General features: G+C 46.2%; 1 protein-coding gene across 2 annotated transcripts in view; it reads right to left on the reverse strand.

Moving 5' to 3' along the window:
- The window catches only part of RNF123 (ring finger protein 123), a 1,761,234-nt gene that overhangs the window by 868,643 nt on the left and 868,971 nt on the right, over positions 1–23,620 (reverse strand). For both annotated transcript variants that reach the window (XM_085625036.1, XM_085625035.1), the window contains exons 26-27: positions 4,857–4,964; positions 4,094–4,271 (exon numbers count right to left, since the gene is read on the reverse strand). In XM_085625036.1, the coding sequence (XP_085481162.1) occupies positions 4,094–4,271; positions 4,857–4,964 (286 nt within the window). The remainder of the gene's footprint in view (positions 1–4,093; positions 4,272–4,856; positions 4,965–23,620) is intronic.

The following is a 23,620-nucleotide window of genomic DNA, read 5'->3' on the forward strand; positions in this document are numbered from 1 at the left end:
ACTGCTGCCACTCAATCTCCACGCAAGGAGGTGGAGGCTAGACAGGTTTGGGTGGAGGACCGTCCCCTGCTGCTGCGACAGAAGATTCTCCCGAAGAGGCGGTCTGATCGGAGGATTGATGGCATGTGTAGCAGCTCGGATAACCAGACTCTTCGTGCCCAATCCGGAGCCACAAGAATGACTTGGGCCCGGTCGCGCCTGATCTTCTTCAGCCCTCTGGGCAGAAGTGGTATAGGCAGAAAGGCGTATAGAAAGCCGCAACTTCACTTGTGACGAAAAGCATTACCTAGCGAGTGCCGCCTTGGAAATTCCAATGCGCAGAATTGCTGAGATTGCACGTTCTCTTTAGTGGCGAATATATCTAACCAAGGCTCTCCCCACAGTTGAAAGAGACCTTGTACCACCTCCGAGTGAAGATGCCATTCGTGATCCATCATGCACCTGCGGCTGAGTTCATCCGCCCTAGCATTCAGGGAACCTGCCAGGTGTTGAACCACAAGAGAAATGCCATGATGTTCCAGCCATGTCCGGAGGTGGAGGGCCTCTTGACATAGGGTTCACGACCCCAACCCACCTTGTTTGTTGCAGGACCACATGGCGGTGGTGTTGTCCGTAAACACCTGCAATACTCTTCCACAGACAGAGGGAAGGAATGCTTTGAGTGCAAGATGAATCGACCGAAGCTCCAGAATGTTGATGTGGAGATCAGACTCCGCTGGAGACCAGAGGCCCCTGATCTCCGCCTCCATCACGTGGCAGCTCCATCCCAGAAGTGACACATTCGTCAATACTGTGAACTCCAGTTGGGGAAGGGAGAGAGATCTGCCGCAGACCCAATTATGGTCCGTTAGCCACCACTGCAATTGGTGTGCAGTGCCCTCTGAGATCTGGATGTAATCGGACAGGTTCCCCATATGCTGCACCCACTGGAACTTCAGGTCCCACTGCAGAGCAAGCATATGCCATCGGACATGATCCACCAGCAGGATGCAGGAGGCCAAGTAGCCGGAGGGTCAGTCTCACCAAAACCCAGGATAGGGGCTGAAACATCGGTATCATAGCCGAATATCCCAGACTCACTGCTCTGGAGGATAAGCCCGAAACCGCGCTGTATCCAGAACCGCTCCAATGAAAAGGAGCTTCTGAGAGGGAATCGGGTGGGACTTCGGCATATTGATTGTGAACCCCAGCAAGTGCATGAGGTCCGCCATAGTCTGGAGGTGGGAGACGACAACCATGGGCGAGCTCGCCTTAAACAGCCAGTTGTCGAGATAGGGCAAGACTGGAACGCCTGATCTGCGCAGATGAGCTGCGACCACCGCCATCACTTTCGTGAACACCCGAGGGGCACTGGTAAGGGGAGCCAAAGGTGAGCACGGTAAACTGAAAGTACTTGTGGCCTACCGTGAACTGTAGGTACCGCCGATGGGCCGGCATGACGTGGATGTGAAAATAAGAGTCCTGCAAGTCCAAAGCTACCATCTAGTCTCCAGGGTCGAGGGCTGACAGGACCTGAGCCAGAGTCAACATTTTGAACGGTTGACGTTCCTGAGATCCTAGGTAGGACGAAGGCCCTTATCCTTCTTGGGCACCAGAAAGTAGTGAGAACCACCACCACGACCTACTTCTGGGGCAGGAACTCGCTCGATGGCTCCCTTGGCCAAGAGAGACATAACTTCCTGTTGGAGAAGGGCCAGGTGATCCTCTGACATGCGATGGAACTGACGTGGCATGGATGGAGGGGAAGTCTCGAAGGGGAGGGAATAGCCCCTTCGGACTATCTGCAAAACCCACCTGTCCAACGAGATGGGCTGCCAGTGGGGGAGGTGTTGGCGGATCCTGCTGCCCATTGGTGAATGGTGGCCCTGAAAGGTAGGACTAGGAGGGCTTGGAGGCTGCTGCAGAGGGGGCGCTGGTGGACTGGCCCACCTGCTGGCCTCCGGACCCATGGCGATGGGATCCACGTCCCTGGCCGCTCTTTGGCTGGACAGATTGCGCAGGTCTGGGACTCTGGGCGGAATGTGGCAGGGCATCCCTTCCATAGTCACGAAAGGAGTGAAAAGCAGACTGCACTGGTCGGGAGGTGGAAGCGAGGCCCAAGGATCTGGCCGTAGCCCTTGAATCTTTAAAGTGCTCGAGCGCGTTGTCTGCCTTGTCGCCAAACAAGCGACGGCCCTCAAAAGACATGTTCAGAAGTGTAGCTTGGACACCACCCGAAAAGCCAGTGGACCTCAAGCAGGCGTAGCGTCCCAGTGCTACTGACGTTGAAATTGTCCTGCCTAGTGAGTTGGCAGTGTCCAGCTCACATCTTATGGTGAACTTCGCCGCTGTGTCTCTCCCTTCGGCAACTGCACGGGACAGCAGGGCCCGGGCCTCCTCCGGGCACTGTGCCAGTACCCGCACGACCGAATCCCACACTGAGTGGGAGTAACGGCCCAAGTGCCGCTTCTGCAAAGCTTTCGGGTTCATGGCCCGGCAGTCGGAGCACGACTTTGGGTTGTGGTCGCACTCCAAACACCAAAGGCACACAAGGTGCGGTTCCGTTACCGACATCAATTTGCAACAGGAGTTACAAGCCTTGAAGCCGGTTCGAGGACGGGACATCCCTACACGCACCAGGAGTAGTGAGAACTCAAAAAGTCGCAAAAAAAAAAAGTCGCAAAAAAAAAAAAAGAGTCAAAAAGTGACTCGGGGTACCACTCTCTCCAGATCTGCGCTGGGTAGCGCTGAAAAAGAAAGAACGGACATCAGCGCGCATGGGCGGCGTCTAAGTAGATACTGTAACATCATTACGGCTACCACGACGCCATGGATGCCTGAGCTCTTAAAGCTTGCACACTGACAGAGCCCGCATGAACTTTGGGATTACCAATCAGAGTGAAAGGCAAGATAAAACTGCCAAGCCTATTTCTCACACTTTGCTTGCCAGAAGATAGGGCAATGCCATCCTAGTCACTGTGGTATTTAGCACAACCGATAGTCATGTGGAAGCAACACATGCCTCAAAAAAGGGTCACTGGACCGACAGAAAAAACTAAAGGTATAAACATTTCACTGGTGGCAAGGAATGATCCAAAAAAGAATAAATGAAATTTCAGAAGTAGGACTGATTCCATAATCCAGTAGTAACATTACTCTGCCAGGGTGCAGGCACAATACAACAGAATACAAAAGGAACACAAATTTAATTTAAGGAAAAACTCAAAAAGGAAAGGGAGGAAATGAGTAACTTAGTGAATGATGATCCCGCCAAAAACAAAAAGAACTGAAGTGTTTGTGACACAGATTCCTGAGGAAAGGAAATCACAAATAGTGACAAACCATATCAACTCACAAGGAATGAGGCAATGATGTAGATGAAAGATGTATATATGCACAAGTCCCTTGAGTATCCTATAATATTGGATGATGTGTGCACCAACCTAAGTCAACTAACGAATAGATTAACAAAGATTGGTAGAAAAAGGGAACTGTTTCAGCAGATGAGAAAATAAAGTGAGTCCATTCTCTTCATCAGCAGCTGAAATAGATTTTAAAAGCTATGCCATGTTTCTGAACTGCTGCATGGTAGTAAAAGGTAATGTCTGCAAATAAAAATTAATAATGAAACAAAATGGATACAAATAGCTCTGGACTACAAGAAATAGTTTGAAAAGTTAAACTGAATCAATCAACATATAAAACTTTCCCGAAAATACAACACTACAAAATATTTGTGGGACAAAAAAGAGGAACAGCAGAGTTTATGTAAAGATTGACTAGAAGAAATTACATCAGAATATCAGAGAAATTTGTGTGGGTGGTGAACTGAGTTAGCAACTAGCTATGAGACAGAAGAAAAAGTGCATGGCAAATGGACTTTTCACAGCGTTAGGTCATTACCACTAGGGACCCTTATGAATAAGACCTAAAGTCTTTATTTTCAAAGTCTTTTTTTCAGCAAGATTTTCAGGGTCATCTCTGCAGATGTCCCTACAATCGTCTACAGAGATTATGGTGGGAGTAGATTCTTTGTAGGTTGATGAAGCCAGTATCAGGAAACAGACTACAAGCTTGAATTGTTTAGACACCTATAGAACCAGCGCTAACTTACCTGGGAGCTCCTCTATGGTATTGACTGGGCTGAAGTAGTTCTTGAGAGCACTGTAGCTGTTCATGGCAACACTCAGGTAGAACTCTGGCATGAAGGCAAAGAGGGTACCAGTTCTGTCACTGTGTTCAATGGTCTGGATGCAGACCCTCAGAAGCCAATAAATGTCCATCATCTTCTCCTGTAGGAAAGCATGAAAACACTTTTCAGAGAACTTTCTCTTCCCAAGACAGATTTTACATATTTCACTGTTGATGATGGGCTTCCAATGTCAAGATCTGGGAAAAGGGTTTAATGTATTACAAAAACTAAAAATTACTGGTGCATCTGGATGATTGCTGTCAAAGTACTAAATTCCTCTGACAAATATATACAAGCTATAGCTTATCCAGGAACAATATCCACAACACAATCTACTAAGTCATTTGGGGGGGGGGGGGCTTCCATTTGCAAGCCTTTAACCATATTATCCCTTGTTCCATTTCAGAGGTTATGAAAATGAGATTATGAAATTTGTAATAGTGACTTCAAGTCCTACAACACACTTTCCCCATTGCCACCTCTGAATCTGATTTTCTCCTTTCATTGGCAATGGGAGTGCAAGAAATAGAGTACAAAAGAAGGCTTCTCTTTGTAGAACCCATTAACGAATTTAGGGGTGGTTGAGCTCCAAAAAGAAAAGACTTGGCCTCCAGAGTCGAGATTATAAGCTCTAGGGGCACATTTGACATGGTGCTCCTCTTGCTCTCTTCTCCTCATTTTTTACCTTGGAGTAAATAGTGACATTGATCCAAGCCAGGCGGCGACTCAAGTGGTTCAACTTCTCTGAAAAAACCTTCTGACTTTTCAAAAGCTCACCGTGAATGTCTTTCCTCTAGAAAGTAAAAATGATTGAAGAGTAAGCAGATTACAGAGCAGGCAACTGCTATAAACAATGTATGCAAATGTTAGACCAATGCAAACAATTTGCTTCTAAAAATTGTTTTAGAACATTTGTTTCTTTTTACACTTTTGCTTTCTCAATCTTCCAATATAGCAAAATGTTTTCAGTACCCTTCTTTTCTATTTTAAGTGGCTTCCAATTCCACACAAAGTACCTCACATAAAGGAAGACCTCGCAAAAGCCATACATTGCCTTGTACAGCTTACATTGATAATCAGTACATTATAAAAGATCTTGTATGAAAGACAAGAGGCATTCCTTTCAGTTAAGTGTATGCACTGAAATTCGATATCTTCAAAAGATCACACATACTTTGGCCAGTTCGGATAATTACCACAGCAGCACCATATATACATGGTACAAAGATCAAGAACAGCATTGGTCTTATTTCAATCTACTTTGGCACAAGAGTCCCGATAGGAACGTTCTTACATCATGTGGCAATAAATGTACTAGCCATAGAGATCACACTGATCCATAACAACACATATCAATACTATTGGACACTGAACTACAAGGAAGTATTTCATGTTTAAGAGGCCTGATATCTCTGATAACGTTAAGAACTGATGTTACCCTGAAGACCATCTTCTGTACATATTATCTGGGCTTGTGCTCTGATCAATGACCGTTAGGGACGGTATCAAGAGGATGAAATATTATTTATACTACGAATAAAGAACAGCTGCAGAGAACAAAACCTTTTTTTAAGGGAGAAAATAGTTGTTTCTTTAAAAAGAGAATACTGCAGTAAACTACAGAAAATTACCTTAGCACATTTTCAGCCTTGATTAACGTTGACCATTATTAGGATTCTTTATGCAAAGATTCAAGGCTTGCCATCCATTTCCATCCTCAGGAGAGAGACTCCCAGCACAATGTTCTCCCATAACTCTGTCTGCTGTCCAATACCAAGATGGACCTTACCCTGCTTGCTAAGTGCCAGCATTAGCTCGCATAACATCACATCTGTCTTTGTATTCTGGTCATTAAAATCTTTAAAAAAACAAAAGTGCAAGCACCAGAAAACAAAGTGTAATTCAGAACATACCTAAAAGGGATCAACCTGCACAGTAAGAAATTGGTATAAGATCACCATTTATTCTTTGTCACCAATTCCCAAGTACTAAATAGAGAGGTTCCTCTACTATCAAATGTTCTCCCACGGAAGACGACATAAATAAATAATTTTGATTTAATTTTATTTCTTTAAGTTTGAGCAGCTAAAGTCCTGCATTTACTAAATAAAACAAAGAAAATGGAAATCCTGGACTTGGCAGGGTTCTTGTGTCTCGGTTTGAAGTTCCCCTTCAAACCGAGACATCTTGAGACCTTCCGTAACACAGCTCAGTATCTGAATCATGCATTTGTCTCCAAGCTCAGAGAGCGCAAGCTCTTGAAGGACACCTCAATATTGGTCCACGTAATACAATTATAAAACAGTATTAGGGCATTCACAGCACCCTCATGTTATCTTACCCATGCAACATACATTTTTACTGACTTGCCACTCTTCTAGCATAAATCAACATTAGTACATTTAGACAAATCCAGCAAAATATATCTATTCTAGCTTGCAGCGTGTAATGGCATCTCAGCACTTTGACACACACATTACTCAAAAATGTATTTGAAACCGCACATTCTGGTAGGTAATTGCAAGAGAGTCTCAGGTAAAAAAGATTTCTGGGTTACCACATCTGTTGATTTGGTTTGCTCAACCTACAGGTTCATGGTTTCAGTTCCCAGAGGAGCCAACTCACCTTTTCATTCTTTGAGATCGATAAAATCAGATCATCAGTGGATAGTAAGAAAAGCCGCAGCTACTATACTAGGAAAGATTCTACGTACTACATACTAATAATTGAAAGCATCCTTGTGTTATTAGACAGACTCATCTAAGCATGCCAATTTCTGCATTACATAAAAGTATTATTGAATATTGACATTTGTACTTGAATCATAGGTACTTCCAGTACACATTTCTTTCAGTACACACACATTTCCAGACAGGCCTGCTCTCTCCTTGAGCATAGGGAAGTAAAACCCCATATACGGCATAATGCCAACATTTGAAAGCAAGAAAGAGAGACATTTAATAATAAAAAAATAAATCAGAGGAATTTATTTTACTTGCATTGATTTGGAGGTAATTTTAGGGAGGAGACAGCAAACAAAGCTGTATGTGGTTTAAAAACTGTGAGTCACCCTGCTGAGACAAGTGAGTTGGCACGTGTGACACAGGTAGAAATGGAAGTGCATGCAAATATTCTTCAAGCGCACAAACAATTTGGCAATGGGGCCTACATTCATAGAGGTGCTATCTAGTACTGTAAGTAGGATAAAAGCATTTGAGAGGGTACTCAAAAAAAGGCATGTCAAAGAAGTGTAACTAGGAATATTTTATTAGAGGCGCCGCCTTAGTAATACAAAACACCCTGCATGTAAGATTATAATACCTTCATCCCAATAATTTTCAGGGAGAAGAATGCAAGTGCTCCCGAGGCCGGGCTTACAGACCCCCCCCCCCTGCCAAAAAAAATAAAAATAACAGTGGGGAACCACGGGCAATGGCCAATGGGTCAAGGGAGCCGCGGGTCAAAAATGTTTGGGAACCACTGACATAGAAGACTGTGTGCACTAGACACTAACCTACGTACATGCACTTGATTTGCTTCAGAAGATGGATCTGTAAAGTTTTCACCACAGTGTAAAGGCTGTAGGTAGTATGATCTATGGCACCTTCAGACCTTGCTTATTTTAAATGAATAGTCTCTCTTTGGACACATTTTGTATACAGTGTACACTGTTCTTAGTAGATACTTATTAATACTACGGGCTTGATTCCGATGCGGTTTGGAAATCTTTCCGATCGAATTAGTTTTGGAATGGTTTCCGACCAACTCGGATTGGGAAAGTCCGACAGATCGATTACGATGTATCCGAATCCTTACAGATACGAATTGGTTGGACTCCCATTGACTTCAATGGGAGCCTATGTTCTGACCGAATGCATTGGCTCCCATTGAAGAAAGGGGTGACTGGGGAAAATCGGGCACCCCCTGGTGCCTGCCACACTGTGCATGGCTGGTAAGGAGGGACCCATGGGTACCCCCACGAGCCCAATTGGGAAGGCTCCGGGGGGCCCGCTAAAGTCTGATTCCGACTGCCGATTCGAGTCGGACGGCACGATTTGGAAAGGCTGTCTGAATCCAGCATCGTAATCGGGCGTTCGGAAACGCAGCCCATAGAGACGTACGATTCTGCTCCGTACGGCTCGGTCATTCGGAATGCCATCGGTTCAGATTGGGATATTCCTAACACCTAACTCGCATCGTACTTGGTTGGTCGGGAACCTTTCCGATTCGGTCGGAAAGACACGTTCCCGATTTGGACGGAGCAAACGCCGCTAGATAGCCTTCCAAACCGTATCTGAATTGACCCCAGGTGGTGTATTTCTCATGAGAATTTCATTGTCTACAAACAGTGTGGTACAAAGTAAACTCCATCCACATAGTAAACACGGTTTACAGCACCCACTTTTCTACTCATATCCACTTACTTTCTGAACATAGGCTCAGTGACTGTGAGGGGTTTGTTACAGGTAAGGACTCTCTGTAGTAGGTTATTAAGTATGTAACAGGGCTTGAGTATCTGGAGGAACCAGATACTCCCTGAACAGTGGTTTACAGCTTGAACATGGTGTGCAGTACTGGTTGATAGTCGAGATGAACTCAGCAACCAACGAAGTATATGGTATAGGTAGGCTGTCCGGTTTTAGGTTTAAACCTATTATAACTGATAAAACCCCACTGGAAGGTAAATAGACCTAACCAGTGTAAACATATAAACACTGGGAAAAAACTGCACAACCACAAACTAAATATCATTCAAAGATAGGAAAAGGAGAGTGAAAGAGTCATTTTTATTTCTTCCTGAAGGAGCTAATACAATGTAAGTTTGTTATATAAGGTAGCAGTAAGAAAGACTGGGCTAACATTATTCTGCTTGAGTTTTGTTGTTTAGGGATGTCACTAAAATATTGTTTCTTCTTCCGTTCTTCAGTTTTGTGGTCTTTGGTCTAAAGATACAGGGGTTAGAAGCATGTTTTAGGTGTTGTTTATTTATTTTATAAACTGTAGAGAATCAGGAAATACCAAAATTATAGCTGATTTTTTGGCTATGTTTGAGTCTTTTACTGATAGGAAAAATGTAGGTTTCATAGGAACCTTTCCCAATATGTGCCATCACATTTACCCTCATAGAATGGGTAAAAAACCTTGATACATCGGCCCCCTTTTCTAGTGATTCAGTATTGATAGTAGGTGAATTGCCAAAGGCCCCAGGCTTTAAACATTCAATGCAAGGTATAGTGACAGGTATATGTGAAAAGAGTGCAGTCACAAAGCATTTGGGATACTGGTAAAAACATGACACCAGACTTTTGGAAAACATGGAACGTAGTGGCACTTGGAATGCTGCAGCAAAAAGTTCTTACCAAGTTCAACAAAGATTGGAGTAATATTGTTTGTATTTACAGTGATTCAGCTATGTATATGAAAAAGTTGTGTGATGACCTGTCCAAATCGATACCTGGGCTGAAGTGCTTCCCTGTAAGAGATCCTTGCCACTTGTTAGATGGAATGCTGAAAGCATCTTTACAATCTTCATAGTTAATGAAGAATGCTATTGACTTTTTAGTCCATTCTGGTGCAATGTTTTGTTATGCGCGGAAAATAAAACGCGAATAGTTTTCATTTTGTGCATTGTATGGCATCAAAGAAAGAGTCATCCCAACTTTGTCACTTAGCTGGTGGTTCTCAGTCCTAGAGGCCATGACTGCTATTTTATACATGTGGCAACCGTTTACAGAACTTTTGCTGAGGGATGATGCCAAAGCCAAGAAATGTGAGGATCTTTGGTCACATATTGATAGTAATCTGAAAAAAAGTACACTCTACTGCATTTTTAGATTTTTACAGGAAAGCATGACTGCTGTAGTGGACATAATAAAAAAACTAGAGTCTGAAAACACCCTTGTATACCAAGTGTTCAGCATAATTGGTGTAGATGTGAAACATCTAATTGAGAGTAGGCTGGGTGATACTTTTAGTGACTTTGGCACTGCAGCATGTCCCATGTTCGAGTGTTTGCCACTTAGTAAGCAAAGAAATGTTGAGGAGCAATTCAGGAGCTTTTTTTTTTTTTTTTTTTTTACAATTTATGAGAAATAGCCCTTCACCACCAGTGGCATTTAAAATTAATGAAGCCTCACTTTGGTACACTGCACAAGTTATAGATCCCTTACGTAAAGGGAAATTTTATCCGGAGTTTTAAAAGTTCTGCCTTGTTTTTGACCGCTACAATAACTCTGAGGGCATATGCACCCAGTTAAACGCATATGTTGCAGAGAATCACAATCTTCAGGTGCACCATTATTGGCATAGAAAGCTATGCCAGTGGCCAGAGTTAGCAAATTGTGTACTGGCTATTTTGGTGTTGCCTGTCTCAAGTGCCAAATTGAAGAGGACTTTTCACAGATAAAAGTTTACATGGGAAGGAAAGAGCGAGCATGCATGACCAAAGATTCACTGAAGAAGTATTGTATGGTGTACTACGATAAGTTTGATTTGTAAAAATGTATTTGGACCTCATATACACTGTATGTACACTGTCTATATACCATGTACTATCAGTGCAGAAAGCAAGCAATAATAAAAGCAAAAAGTTCCATAAACACCGGAAAAACACTGTTTCTGTTGTTTTTAATGGCGTGAAAATGTGTAACCACTGTTGTTTTAAGGTATTGAAATCACTTGAAAACACTGAAAAAACCCCAACCGAATTTACCAAAAATAGAAACTGAAAACTGGAAAGCCTAGGTATAGGGTCAGTGATCCATTTAACACAAGCTTGCTTCACCAATGGGGGTTATATGCATCATATTATTCTGACCTATTTTGCACTTAATTTCATAGTGCTAATGCCATAACCATTTATAGAGCAATGCGTGCAAAAAAAGCTCGGATGATGACATCAATGATATCATTTGTGATGTCATCAGTGGGGTCATAAATGACGTCATTCAACATGTAATGAGTGATGTAATATGTGAGGTAATAAGCAGTGCATGACAGGAGAGTTATAGTTAGCTCTGCTAACTATAACTGGTGAATATTTGTGTTTATTTTAGTTCAAAACATTAATGTTGTCACGGAGATGTTCACCTAACTAAAACATCACTTTAACCTTTATTTTTTACAGTGAATTTCTACTTTTTTTAATGTGAAGTAGTATTTTATTACAAAACGTTAAGCTCCCCTCTACGAGCCTTCTTTGGCTACGGGGACCCCATTCCCTGGGGCCATGTGTTTTTTAAAGGGGATGGGAGACCTAGGTGGGGTCCCTCTGTGACTACCCCACAGGGCCTAGGTGGGAAGGTTATACCTGCCCTGCCCCCTTATGTTATTTTTTTAAATTTTATTTCACAATAGGGGACTAAGTCCCCGTGTCCTGTAATAGCTGCCCGCAACATTGTTCTTACATTGCAGGCAGCCAATCAGAGTTCCTGCTCCCACAAGAGTCTGACTAACATGGGAGCGAAATGGTCCAAGGGAAAAAAAGCTCCCTGGACCAGTTGAAACACTATTTGTAAATTGATGCTCCCGCATGACTTTCGTGAGCCTCTTGCGAGTCTTTCGTGGCCCCAAGTGTCCAGATATGCAAAAATGTTTAAACCTTAATTTCTCACAAAACTACTGAACGGATTTACACCATATCACATAAGGGACAATCTATGGACCAAGATCTAGCTTTCTGCCAAATTTGATCTAATTCTGTTGAGCAGTTTTGGCTCTAGAGCACCCTAAATTAGTTTATGGAAAATGCACAGGGATGTTGTGATTTGGGACCCCCTTTTTTCTTGACCCTCGCTTGACGAATCACCCCATACACACATATATATATATATATATATATATATATATACACACACAAGTTGCCCCACATGAGGATGTACACACAGAACTCGCCTCTTAAGTGACGACTGCAGCCGCTCATAGTTCCGCTTTAAACATATTGGCTCTACGCGTTTCGGAAACCAATCCTTGTTCATGAGCCATCGCCTAAAAAACACGCAGCAACTTGAGTATGGATCACCTGCACTTTTATTAATCAGTCCAGCCCCAATGGGCGTGTCTTGCACCCTGTGGGCGTTTGCCTCTCAGCATTCTGGGATTTGCAGTCTCCACACCCAAATCCATCCCAAGTGGGTGTTGCCATGTGCCTCAGTTTATTCGGCAATAATCCTCAGTGGGCACAAGCAGAAAAAGAACCGGCGCTGCCACTCATAAGTCACTCACTTTGGGCATATGTTGTCCTTGAACGCTACGTCAGGGACTTCTGTTGCAGCAGGTCTGGTGATAAGCGGCGGGTCATCCTCGCGGCTTAGGCTTCACCGCTCATATCCAAACATAAGTTGCCCCACAATTGGAGTCTGCAAATCCCAGAATGCTGAGAGGCACACGCCCACAGGGCGGGAGACACGCCCATTGGGGCTGGACTGATTAATAAAATTGCAGGTGATCCACACTAGAGTTGCTGAGTTTTTTTTAGGTGATGGCTCGTGAACAAGGATTGGTTTCTGAAACGCGTAGAGCCAATATGTTTAAAGCGGAACTATGAGCGGCTGCAGTCTTCACTTAAGAGGCGAGTTTTGTGTGGACAGCCTCATGTTTGTGTGTGTATATATATATATATATTATCTACTGGCGGTCGCCAGTAGATAGTTATAGTTACAACCTAGTTTCCATAGGAAATCTCAAAATTCTATTTTGAATAACTTTGGCGCCGGTTGACGAATCCTCGTGAAATTTTCAAAACAAATGGGGCGCTCCGTTCAGCTCCTACCCTGAAAGTCTCGGGGTGATTCGTCAAGCGGGGGCTGAGAAAAAGGGGGGGTCCCAAAACGCGTTTTCCCCATGCATTTTTCCATAGGACCTTTAGTCGCAGCTACAGCCCGAACGGCTGAACAGAATTACGTGAAATTTGGCAGAGAGGTAGCCATAATGTCAAGGAAGTGCCTTTTGCAGGTCTGGTGTAAATCTGTTCAGTATTTCCTGAGAAAATAGCATTTAAAAGCATATCAATATCTATACGAGCGCACCGTGCGCGCAGTGTGCGCGCACCCTGCCGTGCGCGAGCGCAATTCTGATTGGTTGTCAGATGTCGGTAAACATTCGAATCGGTCGAAACCAGAAAGTGTCTGCCGCCATTTTGTCTCTCGCAGTCTGAGGGGGTGAAAAAAAAGGTGGAGAACGTGAAAAGGGGGCAGAGTGGACAGTTCCTGACCCCCTAGCCTTGGTCAAGGGGTCACAGAAGGACCCCCAAGGGAGAAAAAAACATTTTTTTTTTTTTTTTTTTTTTTTTAAATCGCGAGGTGCGCACACGGCACGCACTGCGAACCGTGTGCGCACGGTGAAAAACCTGGAAAAAAAAAATTTAATAAATACATAACTTAGCATTTAAAAAAACGTACAAATTCACTGAAAAAACCATAGGTTTCACACACGTTATAGTTACGAATTAGCTTTTAAAAAACCTTGCAAATTCACTTAAAAAACCATAGGTTTCACACATGTTATAGTTAGCTGGACATTTCACTCGTAAAAAAACATTGAAATTCCCCCGTTATAGTTAGTGCAGGCAACTATAACTCACGCGACCGCAATCCTCTGCTGATGACGTCAGATATTACATCACGGTCGCGTGAGTTATAGTTGCCTGCACTAACTATAACGGGGGAATTTCATTGTTTTTTTACGAGTGAAATGTCCAGCTAACTATAACATGTGTGAAACCTATGGTTTCTTAAGTGAATATATATATATATATATATATATATATATTTTTTTTTTTTGCTTCCTAAGTCTGTTATATATATTTATCAATGTTTGCTTTCACCAATGCCATAACCAATCTTGCTACATATACTCTACACCAGAGTCGTGCATCATAAACATTAACAGATATAAGACTGTGTGTGTATATGAACTTTGGGATAAAGGAAGTGGAGTACACACATATATAGTCTGTTGGGTCTCTTGCAAGAGTAATAGCATGTCCCTATAGTGACCTCGTCTATGCTATAATTGATGGGACACCGGAGAGCCCCAACCATCCTCTCCATGCCTCAGGGCCTATGAAGCTATGACCGTGGGCCTCAGGGCCACAAGAAAGCTAATGGGTGTGATCAAACCCTGATACACATCACTGCAGACAGACACCAAATTTACAATAAACCTAAGCATTCATATACAAAATACATACTAAGCAGTGTAAGAAATTTGCAAAAATGTGGTGCTCGACCTTATTGTTTTTTTCCATACTTTATCTGTATTTTATCTATACTTGTCTGTCTTTCCATCACATAGTTTATACCACAGTTATAACTTTGTATTTGCATTGCATTTTCCTGACCACTGTCCTGACGATTCCTTGAGAATGACTAGAGTTCTAAAGCAAGTAAAACTTTTGTGCGTGCACTGTACACATGGGTTATGTATACTAGGTACCTTTATGTCTGGCTAACACATGTACATCACAGGTGATTTTCCCTTTGTGACACTGCACTCCTGAATACATTTGACTTTTACGGCACAAGTCACATGCACACCTACAACATGTAAAGTGAGAGGTAAATTTTTCCTTAATTTGAACAGTGATTTATCTATAAACTTTGAAATGAAAGCCATCACGAAATATGTTAAGGCAGTGATGCATAGTGTTACAGTGAAGCTGTCTACACATAACAGTGTGGCAGAAACCCATGGAGATATGCAACACTGACTGGCCCCAATGAGCAGCCCATAAAGGCTCTTTGGAATAGTAAGATATTCCATGCGCAGCACAATTTACAAAGTCATGCTGAAAAAATAAAGAAGAAAAACATGAAAAAACAAGCCTCTTATGAGGAAGTGCTGTCTTTGTTTCTTGAGCTAAAAATATTGATTCTTCACATCAACTCCCTTTGGCCCTGGCTCTTGCTCTCTTGATACTGATGCAAGGTTGATTGAGAAATGAACTGAGATTTGAAGAAGGTGGTGCATCAGCAGAAAAAGGATTCCAGCAAGCATAATGTTCCTATAAATTATGCATTATGGTTTTCTGGACAGAGGCTTTGAATGGGAGCCAGGTTTAAAACAGGCACAGCCTGTCTAAGTGATTCAGTATATGTTCAGGCACAAACAGGATAGTAGGGAAAAATAACTGCCTCCCACTGTGTGACAGACCAACAAAAAGAACAGAACCCAAAGCGTAGGAATAGTGACACATGAGGTAAAAAGCATTTGATGTTAGAAAATACACTTTTCTCAGCATGCAATACATAATGTGTGGAAATGGAGAATGCCACTAGACAAGGAGAGTGTAATACAAGTACAAATATAAAGGGAGCGTTAACACTTTTGTACTGAACTGGAATGTGCCATTCCAGGCCAATACGTACCTTAAAACACAGTGACTGAATAAAATAGGATATCCCATCTTTTAAAATCCAGCGTATACAAACATACTTATAAACCCCTTAGAAACATACAGTATATACATTGGAGCAGCACTGACATTTTGCCTTAAAATGTTCAAGAAAATATCCGTCCATTGTTCTTCTTCTGGTAATTTGAAGCAATGCTTAATACACTCCCAACAAAAAGCATCGCCTAGCAAGTGCCATCTTGGAAATTCCAACACGCAGAATTGCTGACATTGCGCGTTCTCTTCGGTAGCGAATAGATCTAACCAAGGCTCTCCCCACTGCTGAAAGAGACCTTGCACCACACCCGAGTGAAGATGCGATTCATGATCCATCATGCACCTGCGACTGAGTTCGTCCGCCCCGGCGTTCAGTGAACCTGCCAGGTGTTTAACCACCAGAGATATGCCTTGATGTTCCAGTCATGTCCAGAGGCAGAGGGCCTCTTGACATAGGGTCCACGACCCCACCCCGCCTTGTTTGTTGCAGTACCATATGGCAGTGGTGTTGTCCGTGAACACTTTCACTACTCTTCCCCGGACAGAGGGAAGGAATGCTTTGAGTGCAAGACGGATCGCCTGAAGCTCCAGAAGGTTGATGTGGAGCTCGGACTCCGCCGGAGACCAGAGGCCTCTGATCACCGCTTCTCCCATGTGGCCCATCTCAGAAGGGATACGTCAGTCACCACTGTGTTCTGGTTGGGGGAGAGGGATCTGCCGTTGACCCATTTCTGGTTCGTGAGCCACCAATGCAATTGCTGTGCCGTGCCCTCCGAGATCTGGACGCAATCGGACAGATTCCCCTGATGCTGCGCCCACTGGAACTTCAGGTCCCACTGCAGATCCCGCATATGCCACCTGGCGTGATCGACCAGCAGGAAGCAGGAGGCCATGAAGCCCAGCAGCCTCAGGGTCATCCTGAACGAAACCCGGGAAAGGGGCTGAAAGATCGGAATCATAACCCGAATATCCTGGACTCGCTGTTAGGGAGGCTAAACCCTAAACTGCGTCGTGTACAGAACCGCCCTGATGAAGAGGAGCTTCTGAGAGGGGGATCAGGTGTGACTTTGGCACATTGATGGAGAAACCCAGCGAATGCAGGAGGTCAGCCGTAGTCTGGAGGTGGGAGACGATACCTTGGGGCGAGACCACCTTCAACAGCCAGGCGTCGAGATACAGGAAGACTGGAACCCCTAATCTGCGTAGATGAGCTGCGACCACCGCCAATACTTTCATGAGCACCCGAGGGGCACTGGTAAGGCCAAAGGGGAGCATGGTAAACTGAAAGTGCTTGTGGCCTACCGTGAACCACAGATAACGCCGGTGGGCCGTCAGGAAGGGGATGTGAAAGTAAGCATCCTGCAAGTCTAACGCTACTATCAAGTCTCCAGGTTCGAGGGCAAACAAGACCTGAGCGAGCGTCAACATCTTGAACTTCTCCTTCCGGAGGAAGCGGTTGACATTCCTGAGACCCAAGATAGGACGCAGGCATTTGTCCTTCTTGGGTACCAGAAAGTAGTGGGAAAAGCAACCACGACCTACTTCTGGGGCAGGAATGAGCTCGATGGCACCTGTGAGAAGTTGGCCTGATATATGATGTCACTAGTTCTAGTGTACACCTTGTATCAGTCCAAACAACCCTTATGGTGATTGGTTGTAAAGTCAACCTTATAGACCCGCTATCCTAGGGGTAGCATGGACAAGAGCAGTCTTAGGCTAAACTCTGTATGGCATGTGAAGCCAGCTGTTATACCATTTGCAACCCCTTGAATACCAAATGAAAGGACACAACAACAGATATATTATAAAAATAGAATGTATTTATTCTAGTCAAAACACCCTCAGCACTCTTTATGAGATTCGAGGTAAGTACAACACAGTCTTATTTAAGCATACATAACTCACACAGGTAAGTAATACAGTTAGGCCCTAGGGGCCACGCAAACCATATACTAAGTAAGTGGTATAAGAACCGCTGTCACAAACACAGGATAGGCCTAGGCCTAGGCCATCGCTGGGGCTACACTATCCTATCAGTTGGTAGGCAGTGGGAGGCCCACGGGATTCAGGTGCAGAGTGGAAACACTCACGCGTAATGCGTTAAAGTCGATAGAAATATTAGTATTCAGTAATGAAGAGTTTTAGGACACTTCGGAAGGAGCTAGGAGTTAGAGACATGGAAACTAGACACTTGGATAGTGTAACGGAGACCCCCTACCTCGGGTCGGGCCCCCCTTCCTTACCCTGTCCAGAGAATCCTTTCCGCTCAATCCTCCCTGTTCGGACAGTCCATCCAAGCTTTCATCCACAGCCTCGGTGACCCCAGGAACCCCGCCCCTCTTTCTCTTACAGGAGCCAATCCCGAACAGCGACCCACCGGAAGGACAACCCCTGATTCACGGAAGTCCCTCCTACCCGTTCCCCGCCGGGGACAGAAAAGCCGGAAGACAGGGAGCAGAGGTGGTCGAAGGATAGTGGAAGGAGAGTCCGGCAGGAGATACGACGAAAGGAGAGGACGAGAGCGGCGAACCAGAAGAGTGGTCGGAAGACTGGTGGAGTCCCCCGGAGGAGGCTGAAGAGCGGCCGTAACTCGGATGAGAGTTACGGCGGAGCCCGTGAGTACCAGTTTTCTTCCAGTATAGCACTCTAAAGCACCCGTGTGTATCTTGGGTTCTTTGTACATAGATGTATATAGTCTCTCTCCTGTTAGCACCCCTGCACACTAGTAGGATCTCTAGGTATCCATTGTACAGCACCCCACGCTTTGTACATAGTATCCCACTCAACCCCCTTTCCGAACACCCATCTTTCCTCGACTTGTCCCTCTTTCTCCTTGTCCCTTCTCCTCACACCCCCTCCTCTTTATCACTCCCCGGTGAAGGTTACGGCAGCGACATAGACTGTCCGCAGGTCTAACGGCTCCTTCTGTGTTTTTGTCTCACTGCCCTCCGAGGTGTCCGTCCTTCCCCCTTCCTGGGACCAACGTCGGCGACTTGGACAGCAGAAGACCTTCGGTGACGACGACCTCAACCGACGGGATCCCACATCGCTTCCACCCCCTCCTGCAGAAGACCCGCATTCTATCCTGTTGCACACCGTACCTTGGACTCAATAAAGTAGACTATTGCACACTATATACGGCCTCCTTGCCTGCTTTTCCAGCCCGCCAAATCCCAAAGATCACAGGTGGTGTCAGAAGTGGGATCAGCTGGAAGCATGGAGGCCGTAATAAAGAAAATGGCGGAGAATCAGGAGCAGATGGGGATAATGATGGAGCGATTCTTGAAGACGGCCGAGGACGATCGCGGCCAACTACACGATGTGTTAAAGGGTCAGGGGACCACCCATGAACAGGCTATGGGAAAACTGACCACTGTGTTGGAGCACCAGAGACCAACCACCTCCCTACCCTCAGTGGTGCTGCAAAAATACGTGCCCGGGGAGGATCCCGATTTTTTCTTTACCAATTTTGAGAGATTGGCACAGGCTGCAGCATGGCCTGCCGACCGCTGGGGTCATTACCTGGGTCCCTTATTGACCGGCGAATTACAGGCGGCGTACCAACAGGCGAACGTACAGGGTACCACACCGTATGGGGACATAAAGAAATGCATCCTTGAACGGTTGGGTATCGACGACGAAACTTATCGCAGGAAACTACGGCAAATCAAGGAAGGACCCCAGGAAACCCCGAGAGCTCTATCCTTTAGGATTAAGGACCTGGCTAATAGGTGGTTGAGACCAGAATCCTCCACCATGGACGACGTGTTACAAAAAATCTACCTAGAACAATTTCTGATGTCCTTGTTGCCCGGCACCCAAAGGTGGGTACGACAACATGCCCACCTTACCCTAGACACTGCGGTGGAAATTGCGAGTGCCTATAGTCGGGCACAAGAGATCCAACGAAGTAAGGAAGATCCACCCCCCAAACCACATCCCTCCACAAGCCTCCGACCTCCCCGTCCGTCTTTCCAAAGGCGACCGGAACCACTCCCCCTGCTCCCATACCCCGTACCTCCCCGACCTAATAATCCTGGACCCCAGTGTTACCATTGCGGGGGTTTTGGTCATATTGCTCGGTTGTGCCCCCAGAAGGAGGAACCGATGGAGGTGGGACTCGCCAGGAATTATGTGTGTTCGGTCCCAGGCACGTCACCTCCGTCGTTCCGCTGCCCGGTAAGCTTTGATGGGCAACCACTTATGGCCTTGGCTGACTCGGGGTGTCGTCAGAGCGTTCTCCGGCCCCAGCTCTTGCCTCAACCTGTGGGGCCGACGTCAGGTACGGTCGCCATTCAATGTGTCCATGGAGACACAAAACAGTACCCCACTACTCAAGTTCGGGTCCAACACCCCAAAGATCCTGGAACCACCCTCTCTGTTGGTCTTGTCCCCACTCTACCGGAACAGGCTATTCTAGGAAGCGACTATATGGGACTACCAGGACTTCTGCAAGAAACCACTGATTCCCTGACTCGTTGGTGGGGAGAAGCCCCGTTCCCTCAAGGACCTGTTTCCCCTAGGACTGATCCCAAGCCACCGAAACCCAAAGCCCAGAAAAAGAAGGAGAGACGTGAATACACCGGTGTCTTCCCAGTGACCCTCGAAGAACACCCGTGGCAGACCGACAGAGAATTCAGGGCAGCCCAGCGAGAGGATCCGGTGCTGCAGGAAGCATGGGCCAAGGCAGTAGACCACGAGGATCCTCTTATAGTAGGTCCCTACTTCTTTAAGAAACATGGGTTGCTATATCGGAAGGGAGGGACCCACCAAAAACCACAATTACTCATACCCGGTCCCTTTCGGGAGAAGGTACTCTTTCTGGCCCACAGCCACCTTCTGGGGGGACATTTCGGAGACGAGAAAACCAGCCAAGCGATCTTAGACAGGTTCTATTGGCCAGGGGTACACCAAGCCATCAAAACATACTGCAGAGAGTGTCCGATCTGTCAGAAACACAGTAGATACCAACCTCCAAGGGTACCCCTACAACCCCTGCCCCTCATTGACGTCCCTTTCAGCAGGGTAGGCATGGACATCATAGGGCCCTTGCTACCTTCCCGAAGTGGTTGCCGATACGCCCTAGTTATCGTGGATTACGCCACCCGCTTTCCCGAAGCCCTTCCCCTACGACAACCCACCACCCAAAACGTTGCGAAAGCTCTCATCACTGTGTTCTCAAGGGTAGGATTTCCCCGGGAGATCCTGACGGATCAAGGCACTCCCTTCGTCTCCTCCCTTATGAAACAGGTCTGCTCCCAACTAGGGATTAAACAGATACGCACCTCGGCGTATCATCCACAAACCGATGGGTTAGTGGAACGATACAATGCCACCATAAAACAAACCCTAAAGAAACTATTAGGGTTGGAGGCGAAGAGGTGGGAGGAGATGTTACCCCTTGCCTTATTTGCGATACGTTGCAAGACGCAGAGCAGCACAGGATATTCGCCCTACGAACTGTTGTATGGCCGACCCCCTCGTTCTCTATTAGATATGGCTCAGGAAGCCTGGGAGGCAGAACCAGATCGCACCCGCCCCCTCCCGGAATATATGGAGAACCTCAAAAACCACTTGTCTCTAATAAGGGACATAGTACATCAGAATCTTACACAGGCACAAGAGAAACAGAAGGGTCAGTATGACAGAGGCACAAAACACCGGGTCTTCTCAGTGGGAGACCTAGTTCTCTTAATGATGCCCTCTTCCGATCAAAAGCTCCTTGGACAATGGCAAGGTCCCTACACCATACTCCGACAAATAACCCCTGTCACCTACGAAATACAACTAGACCCCATACGGGGTACCACCCAGATTTACCACGTCAACCTACTAAAAAAATGGGAAGGTCCTCGTCCCGTCCTGACCGGCTCTGTGGGTCTGGAACCCCTTTCTTTCTCCCCTTGCATAGACCCCGCCCTACCTCCGTCCCTGAGTGTAGCCCTCCAACATCGTCTCTCCCCTTTACAACAGGTGTTTTCCTCTTTGCCTGGTCACACCTCCATTACTGAGCACGCCATACAGACGAGTCCGGGGAAAGTGGTCCGACAAAGGCCTTATAGGGTCCCTGAAGCCCGTAGAGCGATCATACACCAGGAAGTCGAACAAATGTTAAAACTGGGCATTATAGAACCCTCTGTAAGTGACTGGAATTCCCCAATAGTGCTTGTACCCAAACCTGATGGGTCTGTTAGATTTTGTATTGACTTCCGGGAGGTCAATAAGATATCAACCTTTGACACATACCCGTTACCCCGAGTAGACGAGATGGTAGAGCGTATAGGGAAAGCCCAGTACATATCCACTCTGGACCTTTGTAAGGGGTACTGGCAGATACCCCTCAGAAAAGAAGACCGAAAGAAAACGGCATTTTCTACCCCTGAAGGTTTATATCAGTTCCTCGTCCTCCCCTTTGGCCTCCATGGCGCGCCCGCCACATTCCAACGGGCCATGAATCATATCTTACGTCCCCATACTCAGTATGCAGGGGCCTACCTCGACGATATAGTTATCTACAGCGACACCTGGTCACAACACTTGGAGCATCTCCATAACGTCATTTCCTCTTTGGGCTCCTATGGGTTCACGATTAATCCCGCCAAAACCACCCTGGCAGCCCAAACCGTTAAATATCTGGGATACCTCCTGGGTGAGGGCCTCATACGGCCCCAGAGCAGCAAAACAGAAGCCATCCATTCCCTCCCCTTCCCCCAGACCAGAAAAGACTTGAGGGCCTTTCTGGGCCTCCTTGGTTACTATCGCAGGTTTGTGCCCAATTTTTCCCAAAGGGCCGCCCCGCTCACTGACCTATTGAAGAAAGCCACGAAAACAGAGGCCATTCTGAAAAACCCGACTCCCCTATTGTGGCATGCATTTAACGATCTGAAGAATGCCTTGACCTCCGATCCCGTACTAGTTAGTCCGGATTACACACAACCCTTCCTCCTTCAGACAGATGCTTCAGAACAGGGTTTAGGGGCAGTACTGTCACAGAGGGACCACGAGGGGAACGAAAGACCCATCCTGTACCTCAGCAGGAAACTGTTTCCTCGAGAACGGAATTATGCCGTCGTGGAGAAAGAAGCTTTGGCGATTAAATGGGCAGTGGACAGTCTCCGTTACTACCTAGAAGGACGTGACTTTACCATCTTCACCGACCACGCCCCCCTTGAGTGGATGGCCCGGAACAAGGGTCACAATGACCGTGTCCTGCGGTGGTTCCTGGCCCTCCAACCATACCGCTTCAAAACAGTACACCGAAAAGGCACAGAACAGGGTAACGCGGACTTCCTCTCTCGCTATCCCCTATCCACACCGGATACAAGAAAGACAGCTAGGGAAAGGGAATGTAACGGAGACCCCCTACCTCGGGTCGGGCCCCCCTTCCTTACCCTGTCCAGAGAATCCTTTCCGCTCAATCCTCCCTGTTCGGACAGTCCATCCAAGCTTTCATCCACAGCCTCGGTGACCCCAGGAACCCCGCCCCTCTTTCTCTTACAGGAGCCAATCCCGAACAGCGACCCACCGGAAGGACAACCCCTGATTCACGGAAGTCCCTCCTACCCGTTCCCCGCCGGGGACAGAAAAGCCGGAAGACAGGGAGCAGAGGTGGTCGAAGGATCGTGGAAGGAGAGTCCGGCAGGAGAGAGGACGAGAGCGGCGAACCAGAAGAGTGGTCGGAAGACTGGTGGAGTCCCCCGGAGGAGGCTGAAGAGCGGCCGTAACTCGGATGAGAGTTACGGCGGAGCCCGTGAGTACCAGTTTTCTTCCAGTATAGCACTCTAAAGCACCCGTGTGTATCTTGGGTTCTTTGTACATAGATGTATATAGTCTCTCTCCTGTTAGCACCCCTGCACACTAGTAGGATCTCTAGGTATCCATTGTACAGCACCCCACGCTTTGTACATAGTATCCCACTCAACCCCCTTTCCGAACACCCATCTTTCCTCGACTTGTCCCTCTTTCTCCTTGTCCCTTCTCCTCACACCCCCTCCTCTTTATCACTCCCCGGTGAAGGTTACGGCAGCGACATAGACTGTCCGCAGGTCTAACGGCTCCTT

Source organism: Triturus cristatus, chromosome 9, assembly GCF_964204655.1.
Source record: "Triturus cristatus chromosome 9, aTriCri1.1, whole genome shotgun sequence".
Classification (NCBI taxonomy): Eukaryota; Metazoa; Chordata; class Amphibia; order Caudata; family Salamandridae; genus Triturus; species Triturus cristatus.